Source organism: Oncorhynchus nerka, linkage group LG19, assembly GCF_034236695.1.
Source record: "Oncorhynchus nerka isolate Pitt River linkage group LG19, Oner_Uvic_2.0, whole genome shotgun sequence".
Classification (NCBI taxonomy): Eukaryota; Metazoa; Chordata; class Actinopteri; order Salmoniformes; family Salmonidae; genus Oncorhynchus; species Oncorhynchus nerka.
The window spans coordinates 5,028,241-5,055,795 of NC_088414.1; the positions used below are offsets into that span (position 1 = coordinate 5,028,241).

The 27,555-nt window shown below is 42.8% G+C and overlaps 1 protein-coding gene across 1 annotated transcript in view; it reads left to right on the forward strand.

The window, feature by feature from the left end:
• The window catches only part of LOC115125729 (GTPase-activating Rap/Ran-GAP domain-like protein 3), a 188,856-nt gene that overhangs the window by 120,596 nt on the left and 40,705 nt on the right, over positions 1-27,555 (forward strand). The window contains exons 3-11 of the mRNA XM_065004652.1: positions 7,346-7,420; positions 13,068-13,167; positions 16,703-16,821; positions 17,315-17,379; positions 18,662-18,725; positions 23,283-23,309; positions 23,463-23,538; positions 23,630-23,728; positions 24,030-24,133. Coding sequence (XP_064860724.1) covers positions 7,346-7,420; positions 13,068-13,167; positions 16,703-16,821; positions 17,315-17,379; positions 18,662-18,725; positions 23,283-23,309; positions 23,463-23,538; positions 23,630-23,728; positions 24,030-24,133 — 729 coding nt within the window. The remainder of the gene's footprint in view (positions 1-7,345; positions 7,421-13,067; positions 13,168-16,702; positions 16,822-17,314; positions 17,380-18,661; positions 18,726-23,282; positions 23,310-23,462; positions 23,539-23,629; positions 23,729-24,029; positions 24,134-27,555) is intronic.

The following is a 27,555-nucleotide window of genomic DNA, read 5'->3' on the forward strand; positions in this document are numbered from 1 at the left end:
TAGCTGACTCCTGACTCCAATGAGCTTTTGGAGAAGTCATTAGCCTAGGGGTTCACGTACTTATATAAATAAGAAAAATAAAATCATTTGTATGTGTTATTAGTTTAAGCACACTGTGTTTGTCTATTGTGACTTAGATGAAGATCATATCAAATATCATGACCAATTTATGCAGAAATCCAGGTAATTCCAAAGGGTTCACATACTTTGTCTTGCCATTGTAGATGCACACATACAGATTCACTCACGAATATTAAAAACACTCGCAGTCAAATAAACACAGAGATGTGTAATGCCAAACAAATGTATGTCAAACAAAAACCAATGGTGGCAAAGTTAGACAAACCATTACAACTCTATGCACAATGACTACTTTAAACAATTTCCACTGAACATTTGACAAAAACACATTTGCTTGAAGAACAGTACAGATTTAACGTTTGGTAACAGATATGTTACACACACACACATTGTATTTCTTTACAGCCACATTGAATATGGTTGTTGGAGTAGAGAAGCTACGATTTCTCCAGTTCATCCCTATAGGCCAAGTGTCAATCACTTCTCACACACTAGTGTTTAAACCTGCAGTCACTGGAATGGAATGTACATGGCCTAATGCACATTGCTATGTTAATTCCATTACATATGGCAGGGCTATGGCAGCCCTTGTTCAATATTCTACAATTGGAGAATCTGTTGTCCCATAGTCCCACCCATTAAGTGCCAACATACCAATCAGAGCTGCCAACAGGGGTATGGGGTCTGTCTGCCTGCCTATTGGCTCTTTCACTGCAGATGAGATCACTACACTGCCTGAAACACCAGAGCGTGATTTGACTCAGTTATGGCTTATCATAAACTTTATCCGATCAACATCTAGACTGCAACATCGCTTGTTTCGTAGTCTGCTGAGCATCATATCTAGCGAAAATGCTTGATGAGGAGAGGGATAAAACAGTTAATGACATGATTGTGAAACAGAATTATTTTCAAAATAAACGTGTTATTTTCTCCTTTGATTTGAAGCCAAACAAAACATCCCTAAAACACACAAACAAAATGCTCCATTTCCCTACACGCAACTATGTCATCATTTTTTGCAGATGTATTTGTATTTATTAATGATTAAGGCAGCAGCTACTCTTCCAGGGGTCCAGCAACATTAAGGCAATTATATACAATAAAAAATATTACATGACATTACATTTCATAACCCTTTTCACAACATATTAAGTGTGTGTCCTCAGGCCACTACTCTACTACCACATATCTACAACACAAAATCCATGTGTACGTGTGTGTAAGGAGTTAGCTTGTGTGTGTGTATGTGTGTGTAAGGAGTTAGCTTGTGTGTGTGTGTTTCTTCAAAGTCCGTACTGTACATAAGGTGTATTTTTTAATCTGTTTTTTTTTATCGGATTCTACTGCTTGCATCACCAGGGCCTGTAGGACCTGCTTTGTTGATAGTGTTGTTAAGAAGGCAGAGCAGCGCTTTATTATAGACAGACTTCTCCCCATCTTGGCTACTACTGCATCAATATGTTTTCACCATGACAGTTATCTAAACTTGCTCAATTCTCACATTATTCATTACAAGATTTAGTTGAGGTTTAGGGTATAGTGAATGATTTGTCTCAAACTAAAATGCTTTTAATTTTTGAAATATTATTATATATATATATATAACTTATTTCTTGCCACCCATTGTGAAACTGACTGCAGCTCTTGATTAAGTGTTGCAGTGATTTCACTCGCTGTAGTAGCTGACATGTATAGTGTTGTGTCATCCGCATACATACAGTAGACACACTGGCTTTACTCAAAGCAAAGTAAAGATTGAAAAAAATAAGGGGCCTAGACAGCTGCCCTGGGGAATGCCTGATTCTAACTGGATTATGTTGGTGAGGCTCCCATTAAAGAACACCCTCTGTGTTCTGTTAGACAGGTGACTCTTTTTCCACAATATAGCAGGGGGTGTAAAGCCATAACACTTACATTTTTCAAGCAGCAGACTATGATCAATATTGTCAAAAGACAAATTGAAGTCTAACAAAACAGTTCCCAGTCTTTTTATCATAAAATTCTTTCAGCCAATCATCAGTCATGTGTGTAAGTGTCGTGCATGTTGAATGTACAGATCACTACAGATCACTCAGTCTATGATGTTGGAGTTTTTAGATAAACTGAAAGCTAACATTGCAACAAGATTTGAGGTGGTACAGTTTGTTATAGGGACCCGTTCTGTACTGATGTAGGGGGAGAGAAACTTCTTGTGATATTTAATTTGTTTTATTTTTATAAATTTGTTAAAAAATCAATAACCTGTTTTTGCTTTCTCATTAGGGGTTATTGTGTGTAGATTGGTGAGGGAAAAAACGATGTCATCCATTTTAGAATAAGGCTGTAACATAACAGAATATGGAAAAAGTCAAGGGGTCTGAATACTTTCCGGATGCACTGTAAGTACAAATGTGTTCCATTATTTGATGCTCTGAATCAGGCGAATGTGAAAACACTTAACATTTTCTTTCTGATAACATTTAATACATTTTAAAAAGTGCTTTATGACTATAATTGTGTTTGTGCATTGTTTTTTATACCGGTCTTAGGCAGAGTCGTCCCATGTAGAAAATGCCTGGCCCCCCCTGTAAATAACCTTTTTCAAATCTGGCCCTGTAAGAATATACTGTAGTTAAATAGCCCTGACATATGGTGGATACAATTTCCTAGTCTCTTAGAGGTGCAGTGCAGCGTGGAATTATAGACATTGAAAGCTGCTTGGACCGCATGATCCCCAATCCCCCATGCACACACACTCTCACACTCACATGTTCATGGACTTCCTGTCTTCCTTTTGGCTCCATCTAACCATTACAGACCATCTGCTGCAGAACACACACATAATGCCTGCAGAGAGAGTCCGGTGCGCCAGAACTGTGCTGCGTTTTGTGACACTTTGGCAGAAAACAACCCTTTATTGGTCAGAGAATGACAGAAGAGAGAGGAGAGGAAAGAGGGAGACTGGGGGAGAGAGGGGGGGAGAAGACGTTGAAAGATGCAAGTGTGAATAGAGCAACAGAGGAAGGGGTGAAGAGAGATGGAGAAAGTGAGCATAGAGTGACAGTTAAGAGGAAACAGAGCAACAGAGGAGAGGGGGATCATGGAGGATACGGAGGAGGAAAAGAGCAACCAAGAAGAGGGGGAAGAGGAGAGGTTCTGTGTTGGGTTGCCAGGCAACCAGGCATTGTGCGGTCTGAGGGGCAAGGGGGATGAATGTAGAAGATGGGGGAGGAGAGGAGAGAGGGATGTCATGTTTCCACTGTGAGAAGAGATGTCAGGGTGATCGAGGGACAGTGATACTGGCATCACTGCTACTTCCTCTTTCTCTGTCGATGGAGAGATAAACACACAAATATAGAGAGACACATTTACACACACGCAAACAGGCGCGCAAACTCATAGACATATTCAAAGATACACATACACACATCATTATTTTATTACCAAGAACAGCAGACATCAACACCAAGGAGGAAGAGGAGGAATTACTATGGCTAATTTTCCCTCTCATTGAGAGCAAGTCTAAGAAGTGGTAGATTTGTTCTATGTGCTCTATTTCTATGCTTCCCGTTCTTAAATTTAGTTTTAGCTTTTTTACTTTCAGTTCTGTACACCAGCTTCAAACAGCTGAAATTACGATTTTTGGTTATGGAAAATATTACATAGCAGTTTAGATGGTACAATGATTCTCTATACCAGGGTTTCCCAAACTCGGTTTTGGGGGGCCCCCTGGGTGCACGTTTTAGTTCTGCCCTAGCACTACACAGTTGATTCAAATAACCAACTCGTCATCAAACTTTGGGGGGAATGTCCATCTTTAAATGGCACATTGTCCGCAAAGTGCAATCGGATTAAATTTCCCCAACACGGAGGTCATCCATCGAGCTTTTTAGTCCAGAAATAGGCTTAATCTGTGTCCCGGGAACTGGCCATGGAAAAGCGTATTACTCATTAACTCATGATTAGTCTTTTTTTTTGTCTGATAGTGTTTATTAATGTTGCCCCCTTAAAGAGGAAATCCAGAAATTGAAAAACAACAAGAGATCACAACACAACTTGTTCGGTAATCTGCTGAGGGGCATAAAGGGGAGAAATATACTGTAGGCACTGCCCTATCAACCTGAATTTGTGTCAGAGCCCTTGCAGTAATCTCAAAGGTCAGTTAGCCTCTGTTCGCCTATGCTTTGCGGTTTCTCTTTAGCTAGCCGCTAGCTGCTATTGTTGGCAAATGTAAATGATTGCTGTCATATGTTCCTCTTTATTGTTCTGCAAAGTTTTATGGTCTCATGTTAAAGTGTCTGACCTATTACTCCCTTCCTCTCTTTGTTTCTCTCTCCCTCTTACCTCTCTCTACCTCTCTCTACCTCTCTCTACATCTCTCTACCTCTCTCTACCTCTCTCTACCTCTCTCTCTCTACCTCTCTCTACCTCTCTACCTCTCTCTACCTCTCTCTCTCTACCTCTCTCTCTACCTCTCTCTCTCTACCTCTCTCTACCTCTCTCTACCTCTCTCTACCTCTCTACCTCTCTCTACCTCTCTCTACCTCTCTCTCTCTACCTCTCTACCTCTCTCTACCTCTCTACCTCTCTCTACCTCTCTACCTCTCTCTACCTCTCTACCTCTACCTCTCTCTACCTCTCTCTACCTCTCTCTCTCTACCTCTCTCTACCTCTCTCTACCTCTCTCTACCTCTCTCTCTACCTCTCTCTACCTCTCTCTACCTCTCTCTACCTCTCTCTCTACCTCTCTCTACCTCTCTCTCTACCTCTCTCTCTCTACCTCTCTCTACCTCTCTCTACCTCTCTCTCTACCTCTCTCTCTCTACCTCTACCTCTACCTCTCTCTCTACCTCTCTCTACCTCTCTCTACCTCTCTCTACCTCTCTCTCATGTTAATGTGTCTGACCTATTACTCCTTTCCTCTCTTTGTTTCTCTCTCCCTCTTACCTCTCTCTACCTCTCTCTCTGTCCCTGTGGTATATGGAATGGGACATTGTGTGAGCTTTAAGTATTGCTTGCAGTGTTTTATTTGATAACTTTAGTTTGAATTCACTATACAGTACATTAGATGAATTGTGCCAATTAAGTTTTTTTTAAATATATTTCTCTCTCTGCTCCCGCTCTCTCTCTCTCTCCATCTTTCTGTCTCTCTCTCTTTCTCTCTCTGCTCCCGCTCTCTCTCTCTCTCCATCTTTCTGTCTCTCTCTCTTTCTCTCTCTGCTCCCGCTCTCTCTCTCTCTCCATCTTTCTGTCTCTCTCTCTTTCTCTCTCTGCTCCCGCTCTCTCTCTCTCTCCATCTTTCTGTCTCTCTCTCAATTCAATTCAATTCAATTTGCTTTATTGGCATGACTTAACAATGTACATATTGCAAAGCTTGCTTTGGATATTTACAATATGAAAATAATAAGAATCAAAATTGTCACCGGGACAACAGTAACAACAATAACCAAGGGTCAAAATAACCATTGAACAATAACAATAAGCATACAGTAGAGGACATGTGCAGGTTGATTGGTCTGTCAGACATTGTCCCTCAACTTATGGCAGGCAGCAATGTAGAGCGCTGCCAACCCACAGCTCTCTGCATCCTCCCCCAACAGGACGGGTAGCCTACTCACCCCAGAGAGGTCTTTGAAACCCAGAAAAAAGGTTTCAAATTTGTGGAAATTACACTCTCATTGTTTTATATTTTTGACATTTTGTCAGGAAATGCAGCTCTGTCTCGGGTTCTGCTGTTGTTCAGTGGTTGCACAGCCTTTCCTCTACAGGGAGCCAGGTTCTGCTGTGGTGCAGTGGTTACACAGCCTTTCCTCTACAGGGAGCCAGGTTCTGCTGTGGTGCAGTGGTTGCACAGCCTTTCCTCTACAGGGAGCCAGGTTCTGCTGTGGTGCAGTGGTTGAACAGCCTTTCCTCTACAGGGAGCCAGGTTCTGCTGTGGTGCAGTGGTTGAACAGCCTTTCCTCTACAGGGAGCCAGGTTCTGCTGTGGTGCAGTGGTTACACAGCCTTTCCACTACAGGGAGCCAGGTTTTCCTGTGTCTGCCCCTCTCAATGGCAAGGCTGTGCTCACTGAGCCTATACTTTGTTAAGGTTTTCGGAGGTTTTGATCAGCAACCATCATCAAATATTTAGCCACGGTGTACTGTCGATTTAGGGCCAGATAGCACTGCATTTTGCTTTGTGCTTGTGTTTCCCAATAAGCAATGTAGCTTTGTTTTGACTGTGTTGTAATTTGGTTTATTCTGATTTGATTGGATGTTCTGGTCCTGAGGCTTCAGTGTGTTAGTAGAACAGGTTGGTGAACTCAGTCCCAGGAACAGCTGGATGAGGGGACTCTTTTCTTTGCTCAGCTCTTGGCATTGCAGTGCTTGGTAATGATATGAGAGGGGGTCCCTGTATTTTAGATGTTTCCAAAACCTAATTGCTGTTTTTTAGATTGATTTATTAGTGGATATTGGCCTAATTCTGCCCTGCATGCATCTGTCTCTGTCTGTCTGTCTCTCTGTCTCTCTCTCTGTCTGTCTCTCTCTGTGTCTCTCTCTCTGTCTGTCTCTCTCTGTGTCTCTCTCTCTGTCTGTCTCTCTCTGTGTCTCTCTCTCTGTCTGTCTCTCTCTCTCTCTGTCTCTCTCTCTCTCTGTCTCTCTCTCTCTCTGTCTCTCTCTGTGTCTCTCTCTCTGTCTGTCTCTCTCTGTGTCTCTCTCTCTGTCTGTCTCTCTCTGTGTCTCTCTCTCTGTCTGTCTCTCTCTGTGTCTCTCTCTCTGTCTGTCTCTGTCTGTTTATTTCTGTCTGTCTCTCTCTCTCTGTCTGTCTGTCTCTGTCTGTCTCTCGCTCTGTCTCTCTGTCTCTCTCTGTCTCTCGCTCTGTCTCTCTGTCTCTCTCTGTCTCTCGCTCTGTCTCTCTGTCTCTCTCTGTCTCTTGCTCTGTCTGTCTCTCTCTCTCTGTCTGTCTCTGTCTGTTTATTTCTGTCTGTCTCTCTCTCTCTGTCTGTCTGTCTCTGTCTGTCTCTCTCTCTCTCTCTCTGTCTCTCTCTGTCTGTCTGTCTGTCTGTCTGTCTGTCTGTCTGTCTGTCTGTCTGTCTGTCTGTCTGTCTGTCTGTCTGTCTGTCTGTCTGTCTCTCTCTCTCTCTCTCTGTCTCTCTGTCTCTGTCTTTCTGTCTCTTTCTCTATCTCTCTCTCTCTGTCTCTTTCTCTCTCTGTCCCTGTCTTTCTGTCTCTCTCTCTGTATGTATCTCTATCTTTCTCTGTCTCTCTCTCTTTCTCCCTCCCTCCCTCCTTCCCCTCTAGCTGATCTCCAGTGATGCAGATGGAGCCATACAGAGAGCGGGCCGCTTTCGAGTGGAGAATGGCTCATCAGATGAGGTGAGGACCCCTACACACACACACGCACACACATACACACGAACACACTTACACATTTGCGTTTGAGAAATCTATGGACATAAGTAAATGCATGGATACTCACAGTTCTTTATTTGGATTCTCAATGACCCAAACAGTACATGACGCATGGAATGACACTTACACACACACGCACACAGTCATGGGACATATGGCTGGGCCCAGTGGGGACATGATGATCACAGTGTGTGTGTTTGTACATCTGTTACTCAGTGCTCTGAGGAATCACCAGAAGGGGATTTCAACCACAGTGGAACTTCTCTATTCAAACTCTTTTAATACAGTCAGACACAGACAATCCCATAGAAAGATACTTTCAGTCACATAGTGTATTTGGACAACAGCTCATCTAATGGGCATTAACAAACTCTTTTAATACAGTCAGACACAGACAATCCCATAGAAAGATACTTTCAGTCACATAGTGTATTTGGACAACAGCTCATCTAATGGGCATTAACAAACTCTTTTAATACAGTCAGACACAGACAATCCCATAGAAAGATACTTTCAGTCACATAGTGTATTTGGACAACAGCTCATCTAATGGGCATTAACACAGAGTTGGTCCCCCCTTTGCTGCTATAACAGCCTCCACTCTTCTGGGAAGTCATTAATATGGAGTTGGTCCCCCCTTTGCTGCTATAACAGCCTCCTCTCTTCTGGGAAGGCATTAACACAGAGTTGGTCCCCCCTTTGCTGCTATAACAGCCTCCACTCTTCTGAGAAGTCATTAATATGGAGTTGGTCCCCCCTTTGCTGCTATAACAGCCTCCACTCTTCTGAGAAGGCATTAATACGGAGTTGGTCCCCCCTTTGCTGCTATAACAGCCTCCACTCTTCTGAGAAGGCATCAATACAGAGTTGGTCCCCCCTTTGCTGCTATAACAGCCTCCACTCTTCTGAGAAGGCATCAATACAGAGTTGGTCCCCCCTTTGCTGCTATAACAGCCTCCACTCTTCTGAGAAGGCATCAATACAGAGTTGGTCCCCCCTTTGCTGCTATAACAGCCTCCACTCTTCTGAGAAGGCATTAATACAGAGTTGGTCCCCCCTTTGTTGCTATAACAGCCTCCTCTCTTCTGAGAAGGCTTTCTACTAGATGTTGGAACATTGCTGCTATAACAGCCTTCACTCTTCTGAGAAGGCTTTCTACTAGATGTTGGAACATTGCTGCGGGGACTTGCTTCCATTCAGCCACAAGAGCATTAGTGAGGTCGGGCACTGATGTTGGACGATTAGTCCTGGCTCGCAGTCAGTGTTCCAGTTCATCCCAGAGGTGTTCGATGGGGTTGAGATCAGGGCTCTCTGCAGGCCAGTCAAGTTCTTCCACACCAATCTTGACAAACCATTTCTGTATGGACCTCGCTTTGTGCACAGGGACATTGTCATGCTGAAACAGAAAAGGGCCTTACCCAAACTGTTGCCACAAAGTTGGAAACACAGAATTGTCTAGAATGTCATTGAATGCTGTAGTGTTATGATTTCCCTTCCCTGGAAACAAGGGGCTTAGCACGAACCATGAGAAACAGCCCCAGACCATTATTCCTCCTCCACCAAACTTTACAGTTGGCATGATGGTGAAGCGTGAGTCAACATTCCAGAGAACGCATTTCCACTGCTCCAGTGTCCAATGGCAGCGAGCTTTACACCCCTACAGCCGACTCTTGGCATTCCACGTGGTGATCTTAGGCTTGCTCGGCCATGGAAACCCATTTCAGGAAGCTCCCGACTAACAGTTCTGGTGCTGATGTTGCTTCCAGAGGCAGTTTGGAACTCTTCAGCACTCGGCGGTCCCATTCTGTCAGGTTCCGTAGCCGACCACTTCATGCTGAGCCGTTGTTGCTCCTAGACGTTTCCACTTCACAATAACAGCACTTACAGTTGACTGGGGCAGCTCTAGCAGGGCAGAAATTTGACTAACTCACTTCTTCTTCACATTCTATGACGGTGCCACATTGAAAGTCACTTAGCTCTTCAGTAAGGCCCATTCTACTGCCAATGTTTGTCTATGGAGATTGCATGGCTGTGTGCTCTATTGTATATACTGTACCTGTCAGCAATGGGTGTGGCTGAAATATCCGAATCCACTAATATGATTTATACTTTTGTATATATAGTGTAGATATACAGTATAGTCCCTTGTGGCTCAGGTAGTAGAGCACGGTGCTTGCAACGCCAGGGTTTGATTCCCATGGAGGACCAGTACTGTGGTCATATGACAGGAAAATAGAGGTATTTAGCCAACGGTGGTTTTGACATCCTGAAATACAGGTAGATATCTTTATTAATCAAATGTATTTATAAAGCCCTTCTTACATCAGCTGATATCTCAAAGTGCTGTACAGAAACCCAGCCTAAAACCCCCAAACAGCAAGCAATGCAGGTGTAGAAGCACCGTCTGGTATTAGAAATAATACTATATTTCCCTTGATGAGTGATGCTGAATGTAAAAAATGGCTCAACTCTTTCCCCTAGTATAAAATAACATAATTTGTATATATTTTTTAGCATACAATATAGGTCAATATTTGTATTATTTACTTTTTGCTAATCTTTACCAAGGGATCCAATATTTCCGGACTCTTGGGCATGGACTCAACAAGGTGTTGAAAGAGTTTCATGGGGATGCTGGCCCATGTTGACTCCAATGCTTCCCACACTTGTGTCAAGTTGGCTGGATGTCCTTTGGGTGGAGGACCATTCTGGAAACACGGGAAACTGTTTAGTGTGAAAAACCCAGCAGCGTTGCAGTTCTTGACACACACAAACCTGGCACCTACTACCTCCCCTCCTTCAAAGGCACTTAAATATTTTGTCTTGTCCATTCACCCTCTGTATGGCACACATACACAAACACATTTAAAATCCTTCTTTAACCTCCTTCCCTTCAGCTACACTGATTGAAGTGGATTTAATAGGTCATATCAATAAGTAATCAAAGCCTGGATCCACCTGGTCAGTCCATGTCATGGAAAAAGTAGTGTTCATAATGATTTGTGCATTCAGTGTAGTCTGGTGTTTTGGGCAAGATGGTTAACAACAACCTAGTAGAATTGGGATTTCACTGTCCTCTTTTATCTGGGGTTCAAATCAAATGTTATTTGTCACTTGTGCCGAATACAACTGTCACCACGCCCTGGTCTTAGTATTTTGTGTTTTCTTTACTATTTTGGTCAGGCCAGGATGTGACATGGGTTATTTTATGTGGTGTGTTTTGTCTTGGGGTTTTTGTAGGTCATGAGGCAGGTGTTTATCGTTGTCTCTGATTGGGAACCATATTTAGGCAGCCATATTCTTTGAGTTTTTCGTGGGTGATTGTTCCTGTCTTTGTGTTTGTTTGCACCAGATAGGGCTGTTTCGGTTTGTTACGTTTAGTGGTTTGTATTGTTCGTTATTATCTTTATTAAAAATGTATCGAGATAACCACGCTGCATTTTGGTCCTCCTCTCTTTCGACACAAGAAAGCCGAAACAACAGGTGTTACAGTGAAATGCTTACTTACAAGCCCTCAACCAACAAACAGACCTGTTGTCTAGGACCCTATAAATGTAAGGAGGGTCTTATAACCCCTCCCCTTCTATTAATACAACATAAGCATAATCAATTATTCTAAATCATCAAACATTTTGCTACAGCCCTTATCATGACCCCTAGGTGAACCCGACACTATATACAGGGGGTACCGGTACAGAGTCAATGTGTGGGGGCACCGGTTAGTCGAGGTAATTGAAATAATATGTATATGTAGGTAGAGGTATTAAAGTGACTATGCATAGATAATAACAGAGAGTAGCAACAGTGTAAAATAGACGGGGGGGCAATGCAAATAGTCTGGGTAGCCATTTGATTAGATGTTTAGGAGTTTTATGCCTTGGTGGTGGAAGCTATTTAGAAGCCTCTTGATCCCAGACTTAGCGCTCGGGTACCGCTTCCCATGCGGTAGCAGTGAGAACAGTCTATGACTAGGGTGGCTGGAGTCTTTGACAATTTTTAGGGCCTTCCTCTGACACCGCCTGGTATAGAGGTCCTGGATGACAGGAAGCTTGGACCCAGTGATGTACTGGGACATACGCACTACCCTCTGTAGCGCCTTCCGGTCAGTTGCCATACCAGGCAGTGATGTAACCAGTCAGGATGCTCTCGATGGTGCAGCTGTAGAACGTTTTAAGGATCTGAGGACCCATGCCAAAACGTGAAGCTCTCAACCTACTCCACTACAGCCCCGTCGAAGAGAATGGGGGCGTGCTCTGTCCTCCTTTTCCTGTGGTCCACAATCATCTCCTTTGTCTTGATCACGTGGAGGAGACGTTGTTGTCCTGGCACCACACGGCCAGGTCTCGGACCTCCTCCCTATAGGCTGTCTCGTCGTGGTTTTTAGTTTAGTGTTTAGTGATGAGCTTTGAGGGCACTGTGGTGTTGAACGCTGAGCTTTAGTCAATGAATAGCATTCTCACATAGTGTAACGCTCTGGGCGTAGTGGGTGCGAAGTCAGGCGCAGGAAGCAGAGAGAACAGGGTAGTGCTATTTATTGCACACACACTACGAACATAAGCCACCCCACGAAACACAGGACACAAAACAAATGCCCCGAACACGGGGACTCAAACAGTCCGGAGAAAATCCCACGAATGAAACACGCCCACATCAAACGTGCTCAGAGCAACACAGAAGAATCCCGCACAAAGAGCAGGCGGGCCTACTGGCTAACTGGCCCGACTAATCAGCCAACACACAAAACAGGTGACAGCAATGAACAGAAAGGGGAAAAAGGGATCAATGGCAGCTAGTAGGCCGGTGACGAGGACTGCCGAGCGCCACCCGGACGGGAAGGGGAGCCATCTTCGGTAGGAGACGTGACACATAGGTGTTCCTTTTGTCCAGGTGGGAAAGGGCAGTGTTGAGTGCAATAGAGATTGCATCGTCTGTGGATCTGTTGGGGCGGTATGCAAATTGGAGTGGGTCTAGGGTTTCTGGGATAATGGTGTTGATGTGAGCCATGACTAACCTTTCAAAGCACATAAATGGCTACAGACGTGAGTGCTACGGGTCAGTAGTCATTTAGGCAGGTTATCTTAGTGTTCTTGGACACGGGGACTATGGTGGTCTGCTTGAAACATTTTGGTATTACAGACTCAGATAGGGAGAGGTTGAAAATGTCAGTGAAGCCACTTGACAGTTGGTCAATGATGTGTGTGTGTGTGTAGTGTGCTTTTGTGTACATACGTGTGTGTGGTCTGTGGGTGTCTGTGAGGCTTAGCTTCAATAGGATGAATCCACAATGGGACAGCCACTGAATGAGGAGGAGGTGCATCGATCAGGAGGCAGAGGGCTTAATGTTAATATTGGCAGGGGGATCTACCGATGACAAAGGAACTCTTCTTCTGTGGCCAGACTAAACAATGATGTGTGTGTGTTTTGAAGGTCAGTCTGTAGATCAATGTATGTGTGACCCCTGGTTACAGAGACCATAATGAGTCATTCTGTGACCATTTATGCTGACGTGAAATATGCATACGTGCATGTGTGTGCGTTTCACTAACCCAGAGTGTGTCTCTGTGTGGGTGTGCGTACATTTGTGTGTGTGTGCGCGTATGTGTGTGTGTAGCCAATGGACTACACCCCGGGAATCTGGAGAAGAACCGATGTCCATTTGGAGAACCCAGAATACCACACCAGATGGTTCTTCAAATACTTCCTGGGAAAAGGTCCGTTCTGCTCCACAACTCTCTGTCTCACACACACACACACACACACACACACACACACATGCAGGGAGATAACAACATTAACATCTGACTGGCTCAATAGTCAACACCAGCAGCCTCCGGAGCAGCCTAGTCGTGAGGTCGTTAAAAATGCATTACCCTCCTCCTCCTTCCATCTTCCTTCTTCAGAGTCCTCGCTTCTTCGGACAGGTGTGTGCGTGCGTGTGTGCGTACGCGCATGTGTGCGGGTTATTCAAGAACAAGAAAACAAGACCCCAGGCCCAAGTGAACTGTTTCAAATTAGGATGAATACCATAGAGGGACTGAAGGAAAGAAAGGGACGGAGAGAGAGAAAGATAAAGGGAAATGGATAGAGTCAAGGAGAGAGAGGAAGATAAAGGGACATGGAGAGAGTCAAGGAGAGAGAGAAAGATAAAGGGACATGGAGAGAGTCAAGGAGAGAGAGAAAGATAAAGGGACATGGAGAGAGTCAAGGAGAGAGGGGAAGATAAAGGGACATGGAGAGAGTCAAGGAGAGAGAGGAAGATAAAGGGACATGGAGAGAGGGGAAGATAAAGGGACATGGAGAGAGGGGAAGATAAAGGGACATGGAGAGAGTCAAGGAGAGAGAGGAAGATAAAGGGACATGGAGAGAGTCAAGGAGAGAGAGGAAGATAAAGGGACATGGAGAGAGTCAAGGAGAGAGAGAAAGATAAAGGGACATGGAGAGAGTCAAGGAGAGAGGGGAAGATAAAGGGACCTGGAGAGAGTCAAGGAGAGAGAGAAAGATAAAGGGACATGGAGAGAGTCAAGGAGAGAGGGGAAGATAAAGGGACCTGGAGAGAGTCAAGGAGAGAGAGGAAGATAAAGGGACATGGAGAGAGTCAAGGAGAGAGGGGAAGATAAAGGGACCTGGAGAGAGTCAAGGAGAGAGAGAAAGATAAAGGGACATGGAGAGAGTCAAGGAGAGAGGGGAAGATAAAGGGACCTGGAGAGAGTCAAGGAGAGAGAGGAAGATAAAGGGACATGGAGAGAGTCAAGGAGAGAGAGAAAGATAAAGGGACATGGAGAGAGTCAAGGAGAGAGAGGAAGATAAAGGGACATGGATAGAGTCAAGGAGAGAGAGGAAGATAAAGGGACATGGAGAGAGTCAAGGAGAGAGAGAAACAAATAAAAGGGGTGGAGAGACAGAAACAGAGATGGAGAGCAGAGTTCTTGTTTTTAATTAGGTTTGTTGGGTCTGGTCAGTGTTATGTCTGAATATGTTGCCGTGTCAACCGGACAGAGAGGGAGCTGAATGCCGATTGGTGTTGTCTAAGGGTTTTGTTATGTCTGTCTCACACACGCACAAAAACACACATACATGTACACACTCACACACATATATTCAAGCAGAACACACGCTACTCAACATTCCATATAGGAAACACTAGGCCTCACTGTGGTGGCCACAACTAATTCCTGACAGAAATTAACAGACACTGTAATGAACTCTTATGAACTCTTTTTGTTCCAAAACTCTATATCCACCAATTTTTCACAACTGGCTCGATTCGGTCTTATGTAGCAAAATTAGAAATTGTGAATATAAGTAGAGACTCAGAACTAGAAAATGGTATATCATACACTGCAGTTGAGGAACAATGGGAAAGTAATTCTGCTTTGAAAGTTTTTAAACTTGTAACCTCACTTTTGAGAAAATGGACCTTGAATGTTTTGGTACCTACTGGAGAGCTCTTCTTTGTCTACATCCATTCAACATCGTTCACACCCTCTTAAGCTTTAACCACACCCATCTCTTTAATGATTCACATAAGGCCATATACTAAACAACCAAAGATGTCAAGACATAGCTGGTGTATACTACCGGTGAGTTCGTAAATTTAATCTGGAGTGCTCTGGGCATTCGTGAACTCAGAGCTTTGTCAGATTCAGAGCGTTTCATTCTCGGAGCGTTCAGAGCTGCACACTGGATGCTCTGGCTGAGGAGTAGGGTTGATTTGAGTGTTCTGTCCTAACAACAGCAGTCAAGCACCCAAGCTTGAATTTGACCTTTTTGGCTAGCTTGCTAGCTACTTCCAGACACAAATGAGAGAACAGCTTACTTACATTTTACTCGCGCTAGCAGAGCTGGTTAAGCTGTTTTATGTCATCCAGAGCGTTGGTGACTAACTGAGCGACTAACTGGCAGCGATTTATTTTCCTTTTTTTTACTGACGTTTATTGACAACAGCCATATTCAACGGGTGTTGAGCGTTTGTAAATTCATCAGTTATTCTGCACTCTGGCACAGTCAGACGAGAGTGCTCTGAAATCGGAGTCATTTTTTCAAATGGCATACAAGTTTGATATTAAGGTTCCAGAAGACATTTCTGCCAACACATTATGTATATATTTTTTAAGTTTACGCTCAAATGGCTCTCTTGTAAAGTAGTAATGTGTGTGACATATGCCTAGTTTCCAACCACATATGTGGTTGTCTCACCTAGTTATCTGAAGATGAATGCGCTTACCTGTAAGTTACTCTGGATAAGAGCATCTGCTAAATGACTAATATGTCAAATATGCATATTTAAATACAGATCTCTCATTACTGTATTGCAATTCTTAACAGCAGTCACTGTGTAATGCTCTGGGTGTCGTGGGTGTGGAGTCAAACGCAGGAGACAGAGAGTGCAATGCTGTGCGTCTTTAATAGCACCAACGCACCACAGGGTGCTCACAATAGTAACGGCCCCAAACACAGGGAATGAAAATGTACAACGGAAAAATCACGACCAGGCACTAACACGTACCTCTACAACAAAGCCGAAGGTTACACTGAAATAATCCCGCACAACAACCAGGCGGGGCCGGCTGTCTAATAAAGACAAACTAATCATACATAAACAGGTGCTACCAATAAACATACAAGGAGGGGGAGGAAAGACAATCAGTGGCAGCTAATAGGCCGGTGACGACGACCGCCAAGCGCCACCCGCCCGGGAAGGGAAACCACCCTCGGTCGGACTCGTGACACACTGTGAAGTCTAAAAAGGGAGAGGAAAAAAAGTACCTGCCGGTAACTTGCAAATTGAAGCATACAGGTGTTAGGATGCGTCACGTGATCGGAGAGCACACTGTTGCGAAAAGTTAAAACTTGCAAATTGAAGCATACAGGTGTTAGGATGCGTCACGTGATCGGAGAGCACACTGTTGCGAAAAGTTAAAACTTGCAAATTGAAGCATACAGGTGTTAGGATGCGTCACGTGATCGGAGAGCACACTGTTGCGAAAAGTTAAAACTTGCAAATTGAAGCATACGGGTGTTAGGATGCGTCACGTGATCGGAGAGCACACTGTTGCGAAAAGTTAAAAGTTGTGCAACAGAACAATAAACCTAAAATGTCTTTTTAGTTTGGATAGTGCGTCCTCGTTTCACTCCGATCCGGAACGTTTTCTTCCTTTTCATGCCTAGTGAACACTACCGAAGGGTCCTACACAGCAGAGTGTCTGGCGGTGTGTCACAGTGTGTGTGTGTGTTTTCTCCCCCCAGTCCACCAGAATTACATTGGTACGGATGCAGAGAAGAACCCCTTCTACCTGTCGGTGGTTCTGTCTGACCAGAACAACCAACGGGTCCCTCAGTATAGAGCCATCCTCTGGAGGAAGACAGTAAGTCACTGACTTTATGCACAGATCTAGGATCAGCTCTTACAAAATCCTAAAAACCTTAAAAATTGGTATCTGTGCAAGTTGGCTTTAGAAACAGATCTGGGATCTGCTCAACCTTTCCCAATGCCAAACCTTGATCATTAAGGTGAAATGTGCATATCATGCATATACTGTATAGACCTTAGATCAGTGTCTATGGGCAACTTTATCCATGAGTCATAGCTTCTGTGTGCGGGGTGGGGGAGTTAGGGGGTTCAGATGTGAGGTGTGTGTGTGTGTGTGTGTTTGCGTGCGCGCTTGGCAGCGAGATAGAGGGGTGTGAGTCATTCAGAAGAGTTAACTAGCTTCCTCACTGAGCTCCTGTTTCAGATTCAAGCACCACACCACACCTGATTAGGATGGACCTCTGACTTCTGTTCAGATAGATGATGAATACTTTCTCTCCTCATCCGGTCCTGAGATAATTGCATCTCTTCTCTTCTATCTCCCCCAGGGAACTCTGAAGATTAGTCTGCCATACAGCCCCACTAAAACACTATCAGTCAAGTCCATCTTAAGGTAAGCAAGCACTGCTCAGGATGTTATTCAATAACTGCTGATGGAGCTCCACAGGGGTGCGTGCTAAGTCCCCTCCTGTACTCCCTGTTCACTCATGACTGCACGGCCAGGCATGTCTCCAACACCATCATTAAGTTTGCTGATGACCCAACAGTGGTAGGCCTGATCACCGACAACAACGAGACAGCCTATAGGGAGGTCAGAGACCTGGCCGTGTGGTGACAGGACAACAACCTCTCCCTCAACGTGATCAAGACAAAGGAGATGAATACCCTACAGAGGGTATTGCGTACGTCCCAGTACATCACTGGGTCCAAGCTCCCTGCCATCCAAGACCTCTATACCAGGCGGTGTCAGAGGAAGGCCCTAAAAATTGTCATAGAATCCAGCCACCCTAGTCATTGACTGTTCTCTCTGCTACTGCACAGCAAGCGGTACCGGAGCACCAAGTCTTGGTCCAAGAGGCTTCTAAAACAGCTTCTACCCCCAAGCCATAAGACTCCTGAACATCTAATCAAATGTCTACCCAGACTATTTGCATTGACTCCCCCTGCCCTCTTTTACGCCACTGCTACTCTCTGTTATTATCTTTTGCGCTGTTTTCTCCACGCAGCTGTGCAGGCCGAGCGTGTCCCTATAGTACACAGCCTGTGCAGCACAGCTAGTAGAAGAAACATCTTGGTTTGCACAAAAGGGAACATAACGTTGCGGATAAAATAACTATACAGAGTCCGTTTCTAAAACAACGTATTTGTTTATTTTGGTCAAGTCTTTTTCATGTCCTGTTTACTGCTCAATGAGCAATGAGGAAGTTATTCGGGGTAAGTTTCTCAAAAACAAGCCGAATGGATATTTACTTCAGAAACAGGAACAGCTTTAAGAATGGATTGAAACATGTTACTGCATGTAAACTTGACTTTTTAGCCCTCCCTTTCCTCCTCTCCTCCCTCCCTCTCCCTCCCTTTCCTCCTCTCCTCCTCTCCTCCCTCCCTTTCCTCCCTCTCCTCCCTCCCTCTCCCTCCCTCTCCCTCCCTTTCCTCCTCTCCTCCCTCCCTCTCCCTCCCTCTCCCTCCCTTTCCTCCTCTCCTCCCTCCCTCTCCCTCCCCTCTCCCTCCCTTTCCTCCTCTCCTCCCTCCCTCTCCATCCTTCTCCCTCCCTTTCCTCCTCTCCTCCCTCCCTCTCCCTCCCTTTCCCTCCCTTTCCTCCTCTCCTCCCTCCCTCTTCTCCCTCTCTCCCCTCCTTTCCCTCCCTCTCCCACCCCTCCTCCTCTCCTCTCCTCCAGTGCGATGAACCTGGACAGGTTTGAGAAGGGCCCGAGGGAGATTCTCAACCCAGAGATACAGAAGGTGAGATTACATCAGCCACAGAGATATAAGTAATAAGGCCCGAGGGGGTGTGGTATATGGCCAATATGCTACGGCATAGGCACAACACAGAGTGCTTGCATACAGCCCTTCACCTTGGTATATTGGCCATATACCACAAACCCAGAGGTGCCTTATTGCTATTATAAACTGGTTAACAACATAATTAGAACAGTAAACAAGTACTTTTGCATCATACCGGTGATATATTGTCTGATATACCACAGCTTTCAGCCAATCAGCATCCAGGACCCAAACTACCCGCTTTATAATCATATATAATAGTCATGTTCTAATTCTATTTCTATGGTATCAGCCCCATACTTTAAGCAACATTTCCTTTCTTAGGATAGCCAGAGGCTTTGTAATTCATATTCATGAGATAGGTCGGATCGTTTAAAAAAAATTCTGTTTTAATTATAAATGTATTTTATTCATAATACAACAATCTATTTACATTGCTACATCAAACATGTCTAGCAAACCAAACACATGTATTAACAATGCATCAAACATGTCTAGCAAACCAAACACATGTATTAACAATGCATCAAACATGTCTAGCAAACCAAACACATGTATTAACAATGCATCAAACATGTCTAGCAAACCAAACACATGTATTAACAATGCATCAAACATGTCTAGCAAACCAAACACATGTATTAACAATGCATCAAACATGTCTAGCAAACCAAACACATGTATTAACAATGCTCAGACAATACAACAAATATCAATAAAAATAAAATACAAAAAAAGAAACAATTTAAGTGCAATTATATTCACTCTGAAAATATCTTATTATAATGATTCATGAAGATGTTATTCTTGTTGTTATTCACTAAGGTTACTGTTTTAATAAGATAATTAAATTAAATCAGAAAAAAATTGGTAATTTTGGTATAGAATTTGGGAATTTTTGTTTGTGTATAAAGTATTTGGCAACAAGAATCAACAAAATAACAATTATTTCAGTGGTTTTGTTATCATTGCAATAGTAACATATTATATATTTTATGTTAAGATTATAGGCAGTGTTTATAATGGTATAGGCAGTGTTTATAATGGTATAGGCAGTGTTTATAATGGTATAGGCAGTGTTTATAATGGTATAGGCAGTGTTTATAATGGTATAGGCAGTGTTTATAATGGTATAGGCAGTGTTTAGGTATAGGCAGTGTTTATAATGGTATAGGCAGTGTTCATAATGGTATAGGCAGTGTTTAGGTATAGGCAGTGTTTATAATGGTATAGGCAGTGTTTATAATGGTATAGGCAGTGTTTATAATGGTATAGGCAGTGTTCATAATGGTATAGGCGGTGTTTATAATGGTATAGGCAGTGTTTATAATGGTATAGGCAGTGTTTATAATGGTATAGGCAGTGTTTATAATGGTATAGGCAGTGTTTATAATGGTATAGGCAGTGTTTATAATGGTATAGGCAGTGTTTATAATGGTATAGGCAGTGTTTATAATGGTAGTGTTTATAATGGTATAGGCAGTGTTTATAATGGGAAATAAGTACTTTGCAAGGTTTTCCCAAAATTCTGACACAAATTTACATTCAAAGAACAAGTGAGACAGATTCTCACCTTCTTTTTCACTGAAAATGCAGATATCATCAATAACCACAAATTTGGAAATCATAGAATTACATGTATATACAGTGGGGCAAAAAAGTATTTAGTCAGCCACCAATTGTGCAAGTTCTCCCACTTAAAAAGATGAGAGAGGCCTGTAATTTTCATCATAGGTACACTTCAACTATGACAGACAAAATGAGAAAAAAAATCCAGAAAATCACATTGTAGGATTTTTTATGAATTTATTTGCAAATTATGGTGGAAAATAAGTATTTGGTCAATAACAAAAGTTTATCTCAATTGCCCCACTGTATCTTGTGCAAAATGTTGAAGTGCACTTCCTTAACGTTGTTTGGTATACAGTATTTGTCTTAACCAGGCATTTTACCAATGTCAGGAATAAGCATGTTCCAGAAAAACTTTCCTCTCGGTGTAAGTTGGTTTTGTGAATGAAGAATTTGTCTTATACAGTATATGTATTACCACAATATTTCTCAAGTAAGCTCACGCCTTCCAATCTGAGTTCTGGATAAACTTTGTGATCGTTCCCAAAGTTAAGATGACTTTTCATAAGTGTAGTTAGACCACTGGGAACGGCTCTGATCACAGAAATAAACTCTCTGAAAGGTATTGCAAACACCCCTGGGAACGGCTCTGATCACAGAAATAAACTCTCTGAAAGGTATTGCAAACACCCCTGGGAACGGCTCTGATCACAGAAATAAACTCTTTGAAAGGTATTGCAAACACCCCTGGGAACGGCTCTGATCACAGAAATAAACTCTCTGAAAGGTATTGCAAACACCCCTGGGAACGGCTCTGATCACAGAAATAAACTCTCTGAAAGGTATTGCAAACACCCCTGGGAACGGCTCTGATCACAGAAATAAACTCTCTGAAAGGTATTGCAAACACCCCTGGGAACGGCTCTGATCACAGAAATAAACTCTCTGAAAGGTATTGCAAACCCTTTCAATGTTATAAATGGTTCATATGTGAGAATATTACCCCTGTTGTCGAAAAATATCAAGAACAAAGTCAATATTCCTCTCATGCCAGCTGGGGTAGAACAATGACTTATTCCTTACAGTTATGTCTGCATTATTCCACAAAAGAGCTTTATGAGGGGAAAAATTGTGCAGGAAACATTTTTCCCAGGCCAGTAAAGCTTGTTGGTGAAACCTAGCCAATTTTAGCAGGTAATCTTTCAGGAATATAATTACATTTCAGTAAAAATTGAAGATTTATGAACCACATGATTTGGAATGAAATACCATATTGAATCAGTATCGAGTAAACGTTTTGTCAACCAGAAACGTCTTATTGATCTCTTTACTAGTAGCAGGATTTACACATAACAATAATGAGGGGTACACAAAACGAGACAGTCCCTCTGCCTTGGACAGAAGAAGTCTCCCAAGTATAGAAAGATCTCTTTGGAGACAATTATTAAATCTATTTTTAGTTCTCTTAACTTTAGGAGAGAAATTCAAATGTTGTCTGACTAAGTGGTTTTTTGACAGATGTATTCCTAAATATTTAACACAGTCCTTTACAGGAATATTTTCTATTTCTTTATCAGAGAAATTATTATTATTATTATTATTATTATTATTATTATTCATCAGAGGCATATAAACATAAGATTTCACATTTAGAAACATTCAGCATTAATCCTGATGCAATAGAAAATGCAGTTATAGCATTAAGGACAGTCCTTTACAGGAATATTTCTCTTTGTCTCTTAAGAAAAGAGAAGAATCATCAGCCAGTTGGGACATTTTGATTTCTTTGTTAAAAATGGTTAAGCCATACAAATTTGCATCATTCAGAATATCTAGAGGTAGAAGTTCCACAACCAAAATGAATAAAAATGGCGAAATTGGGCATCCCTGTCGTACACTTCTGTTGATACTAAACCTTTTGGAAGTATTAAGGTTTAGTAATACAGAACTATTTATATCTTTGTAAAACATGCAAATTATTTTAATAAAATGTTTACCAAATCCAAAAAGTTTAAGAGAAATGAATGTTCAATTGTGTCAAAGGCTTTACAGAAGTCCAGAAATAGGACAACCGCATTTGAGTCAATTGCATCTGAATAATCTATAAGGTCCAAGACTAAACGAATGTTAGAGCTGATGTGACGGCCCTTCATAAATCCTGTTTGAGTCTCATTTATAATGGTATCTATTCCTTTCTTTAATATTTTGGCATAAACCAATCAATTTGTAATCAACATTCAATAAAGTAATTGGTCTCCGATTGTCAATGAGAGAAGGGTCTTTATCAGGCTTCTAAAAAAAAAACAAGCTACTAAAAAAATCAAAAGGTACTCGAGGATATTGGAAATTAAACAATGCACTTCTTAAAGATACTGATCTCATTGAAAATATCAAATCATTAGCTAAAGATATTTTTGCTAGAAAAGACTTGGGTCGTGGAAGTAGATGGGAATTTTTCAAATATAAAGTCAGAGTGGTAGTCATTAAACGCGCCAAAGAGCTGATGCAATTAAAGAACAATAGAGAAAAGGGAGATGATGAGCAAACTTGACAGTTTTCTAAAGAAAGATAATCTATCTGAAGAAGAGGAGTCTGTGTTCAGGTCCTTACAACTAGAATTTGAACAGACTTACATGGATCTGGCAAGTGGCGCCTTTGTAAGGTCAAGAGCAAAAATGGATTGAAGAGGGGAAAACAAACACTAGTTTCTCTTTTCAAGAGATGGTTACTGCTGGTTTCAGATCCGAGGCGAGAGAAATGATCCACCATGTTTTGGTAAGGACTCGGAGTGACGTCACACACCCAAGAAGGCTCAATAAATCGCCTGACAGATAATGACTTTGCCTCCCGCTATCCCTACGAAAGGAAATGTTGCATACTGTAACATATCTGTGAGTCATTGGCGAGGCAAACTGATGTTAACTGTGCTTTGTGTTCTACCCACAGGACCTACTGGTGTTGGAGGAGCAAGAGGTAGAGTATTTATTTATTCTGTCGTAAATGTCACTCTTTCAAGTGAATACTATAGGTACTATAGTCTTACTAGAGATTTCCCTCTGCTCTACTAAGGTTGCTTGTCTGGTATTGGCAGATAATGAAAGTGACCTTTAAACTGTATTTTCTTAGGGTTCTGTTAACTTCAAGTTCGGTGTCCTGTATGCCAAAGATGGACAGCTCACAGATGATGAGATGTTTAGCAACGGTAAGTCACTAATATTGTGGGGTAGTAAGTAACACATATCCATGTCCTGTGAATAGTACTTTCAACCCTGCTCTTTCTTCTGTTTCTTCAGAAACAGGAAGTGAAAGCTTCGATAGGTTCATCAACCTGCTAGGGGACACAATCTCTCTGCAGGGCTGGGCGGGTTACCGCGGTGGACTGGATACCAAAAGTAAGACCTGGTCACCAAACACATACAAGCGCGCACACACCATGGGTTCTGCAATTAATTATTGTTTTTCCATTATATTGCAGACTATGGAGACATTCTCTCTTTTGATCTTTCTCTCCCTCTTTCTGTTTAAAAAAATCAATATTTTCCCTCTTGCCTACACACTCCTCCCTCTCCTCCATCCTTTTTAAACTCCCACTGCTCTATCTCTCTCTCTCTCTCTCTCTCTCTCTCTCTCTCTCTCTCTCTCTCTCTCTCTCTCTCTCTCTCTCTCTCTCTCTGTGTCTCTCTCTCTCTCCAGATGACACTACAGGAATGAACTCCATCTACACAGTGTATCAGGGCCATGAGCTGATGTTCCACGTCTCCACCATGCTACCCTATTCCAAAGAGAACAAGCAGCAGGTGTGTGTGTGTGTGTGTGTGTGTGTGTGTGTGTGTGTGTGTGTGTGTGTGTGTGTGTGTGTGTGTGTGTGTGTGTGTGTGTGAGAGAGAGAGAGAGTGAATGTGCCTGTTTTGTTATGTTGACTCCCGTCTCTATCTCTACATCTCAGACCTCCAGAGCCGGTCAGTTGTGCATAAATCTTTATTCTCTCTCAATTCAATTCAAATGACTTTATTGGCATGGAAAACATATGTTTACATTGCCAAAGCAAGTGAAATAGATCATCAACAAAAGTGAAGTAAACAATCAAAAATGAACAATAAACATTACTCACAAACGTTTCAAAGGAATAGAGACATTTCAAATGTCATATTATGACTATGTAGCTGGTCCTGGGGCTCTGATCACAAACACAAACAAAGCCCACAGAGCAACACAATTAGACCCAACCAAATCATTATGTTATAACGATGTGCAAATAGTTCACATACAAAAGGGTAATAAATAGACATACATATTGGTTGTATTTACAATGGTGTTTATTCTTCACTGGTTGCCCTTATCTTGTGGCAACAGGTCACAAATCTTGCTGCTGTGATGGCACACTGGTATTTCACCCAATAGATATGGGAGTTTATCAAAATTGATTTGCTTTTGAATTCTTTGTGGGTCTGTGTAATCTGAGGGAAATATGTGTATCTAATATGGTCATACATTTGGCAGGAGGTTAGGAAGTGCAGCTCAGTTTCCACCTCATTTTGTGGGCAGTGTGCACATAGCCTGTCTTCTCTTGAGATCCAGGTCTGACTACGGTGGCCTCTCTCAATAGCAAAGCTCACCGAGTCTGTACATAGTCAAAGCTTTCCTTCATTTTGGGTCAGTCACGGTGGTCAGGTATTCTGCCACTGTGTACTCTGTGTTTAGGGACAAATATCATTCCAGTTGTCTCTGTTTTTTTGGTAAATTCTTTCCAATGTGTCAAATAATTATCTTTTTGTTTTCTCATGATTTGGTTGGGTCTAATTGTGTTGCTCTGTGGGCTTTGTTTGTGTTTGTGATCAGAGCCCCAGGACCAGCTTGCTTAGGCAACTCTGCTAGGTTAATCTCTCTGTAGGTGATGGCTTTGTTACGGAAGGTTTAGGAATCGCTTCCTTTTAGGTGAATTGAACAGCTCTTTTCTGGATTTTGATAATTAGCAGGTATCAGCATAATTCTGCTCAGCATGCATAAAGGGCAATGGGTTCTATAAATGATTCAAGTATTTTTAGCCAGATCCTAATTGGGATGTTGAATTTTATGTTCCTTTTGATGGCATAGAAGGCCCTTCTTGGCTTGTCTCTCAGATCGTTCACAGCTTTGTGGAAGTTACCTGTGGTGCTGAGGTAGACAACGGTGTCTAGATGGAATTTGTATTTGTGGTCCTGGCAACTGGACCTTTTTTTGGAACACCATTATTTTTGTCTTCCTGAGATTTACTGTCAGGGCCCAGGTCTGACAGAATCTGTCCAGAACATCTAGGTGCTGCTATAGGCCCCCCTTGGTTGCAGACAGAAGCACCAGATCATCAGCAAACAGTAGACATTTGACTTCCGATTCTAGTACGGTGAGGCTGGGTGCTGAAGTCTGTTCCAGTGCCAATGCCACTCTCTTCTCTGTCGCTCGTTCCCCATAACCCATCCCTCTCTCCCCCATATAACCCTTTCACCCCCCTCTCCCATCTTTCTCTCCCTGACTCTTCTTTATTTCTGTCATTTCCTTCTCTCGCTGTCTCTCTCATTGCTAACCTCTAGTCAATCTGACTAACTATGACCATACTGAATGCTTTACAGTAATTTCAGAGACACAACAGCCAGTTAGTCTTTTATCTGTTCAATGTCAGAGTTGTTGAGATGCCAGGGAAATGTGAAATACTCCCAAGTCCTTGATCTTTCAATCTCCATTCACTCACTCTAGAGAAAACACACACATTCATGCACGCGAACACACACACATTCATGCACGCGAACACACACACATTCATGCACGCGAACACACACACATTCATGCACGCGAACACACACACATTCATGCACGCGAACACACACACATTCATGCACGCGAACACACACACCTACTCTAGAGAACACACACACCTAAACACCACTGAGTCAGTCAAACCTTTATTGAAACATTACAAAACAAAAAACGAAGTATTGACATTCTACACCACAACATTTGTACCTTACTGTTAAAAGCCCCCTAGTTTCAGACTGTGTGTGTGTGTGTGTGTGTGTGTGTGTGTGTGTGTGTGTGTGTGTGTGTGACTGGAGTGTGTGTGTGTATGGCTGGAGTGTGTGTGTATGGCTGGAGTGTGTGTGTGTGTGACTGTGTGTGTATGTGTATGGCTGGAGTGTGTGTATGGCTGGTGTATGTGTATGGCTGGTGTATGTGTATGGCTGGTGTATGTGTATGGCTGGTGTATGTGTATGGCTGGAGTGTGTGTATGGCTGGTGTATGTGTATGGCTGGTGTATGTGTATGGCTGGTGTATGTGTATGGCTGGTGTATGTGTATGGCTGGAGTATGTGTATGGCTGGTGTATGTGTATGGCTGGTGTATGTGTATGGCTGGAGTGTGTGTATGGCTGGAGTGTGTGTGTGTTTTATGGCTGGTGTATGTGTATGGCTGGAGTGTGTGTATGGCTGGTGTATGTGTATGGCTGGTGTATGTGTATGGCTGGAGTGTGTGTATGGCTGGAGTATGTGTATGGCTGGTGTATGTGTATGGCTGGTGTATGTGTATGGCTGGTGTATGTGTATGGCTGGTGTATGTGTATGGCTGGAGTGTGTGTATGGCTGGAGTGTGTGTGCGCGTGACTGGGAGAAAAAAGGCAGAAGAGAACAAAGACAGTTTGACGTTAGTGTGAACCCACTCTGGAAAAGCCAATATCTGTGGGCGCAATATGAAAGGAGATAGAGGCTGAATGAGAGGGTTACATTCATAATTGGATTTGATCTAAAACAGATTCCGAAGTTGCTAATGAATACAAACACATTCTCTTTGCAGGCCTGTGTGCATCAAGAGTGTTTGTTTGTGCTCGGCTATGAAAGCCAACTGACATTTACTCCTGAGCTACCGACTTGTTGCACCCTCTTTAACCTCTGTGATTATTATTTGACCCTGTTGGTCATCTATGAACGTTTGAACATCTTGAAGAACGATCTGACCTTAATGGCCATGTATTCTTATTATCTCTGCCTGGCACAGCAAGATGACTGATTCCCCTCATAGCCTGGATCCTCTCTAGGTTTCTTCCTAGGTTCCTGCTTTTCTAGGGAGTTTTTCCTTGCTTCTACATCTGCATTGCTTGCTGTTTGGGGTTTTAGTCTGGGTTTCTGTACAGCACTTTGTGACAACTGCTGATGTAAAAAGGGCTTCATAAATACGTTTCATTGATTTCTTTT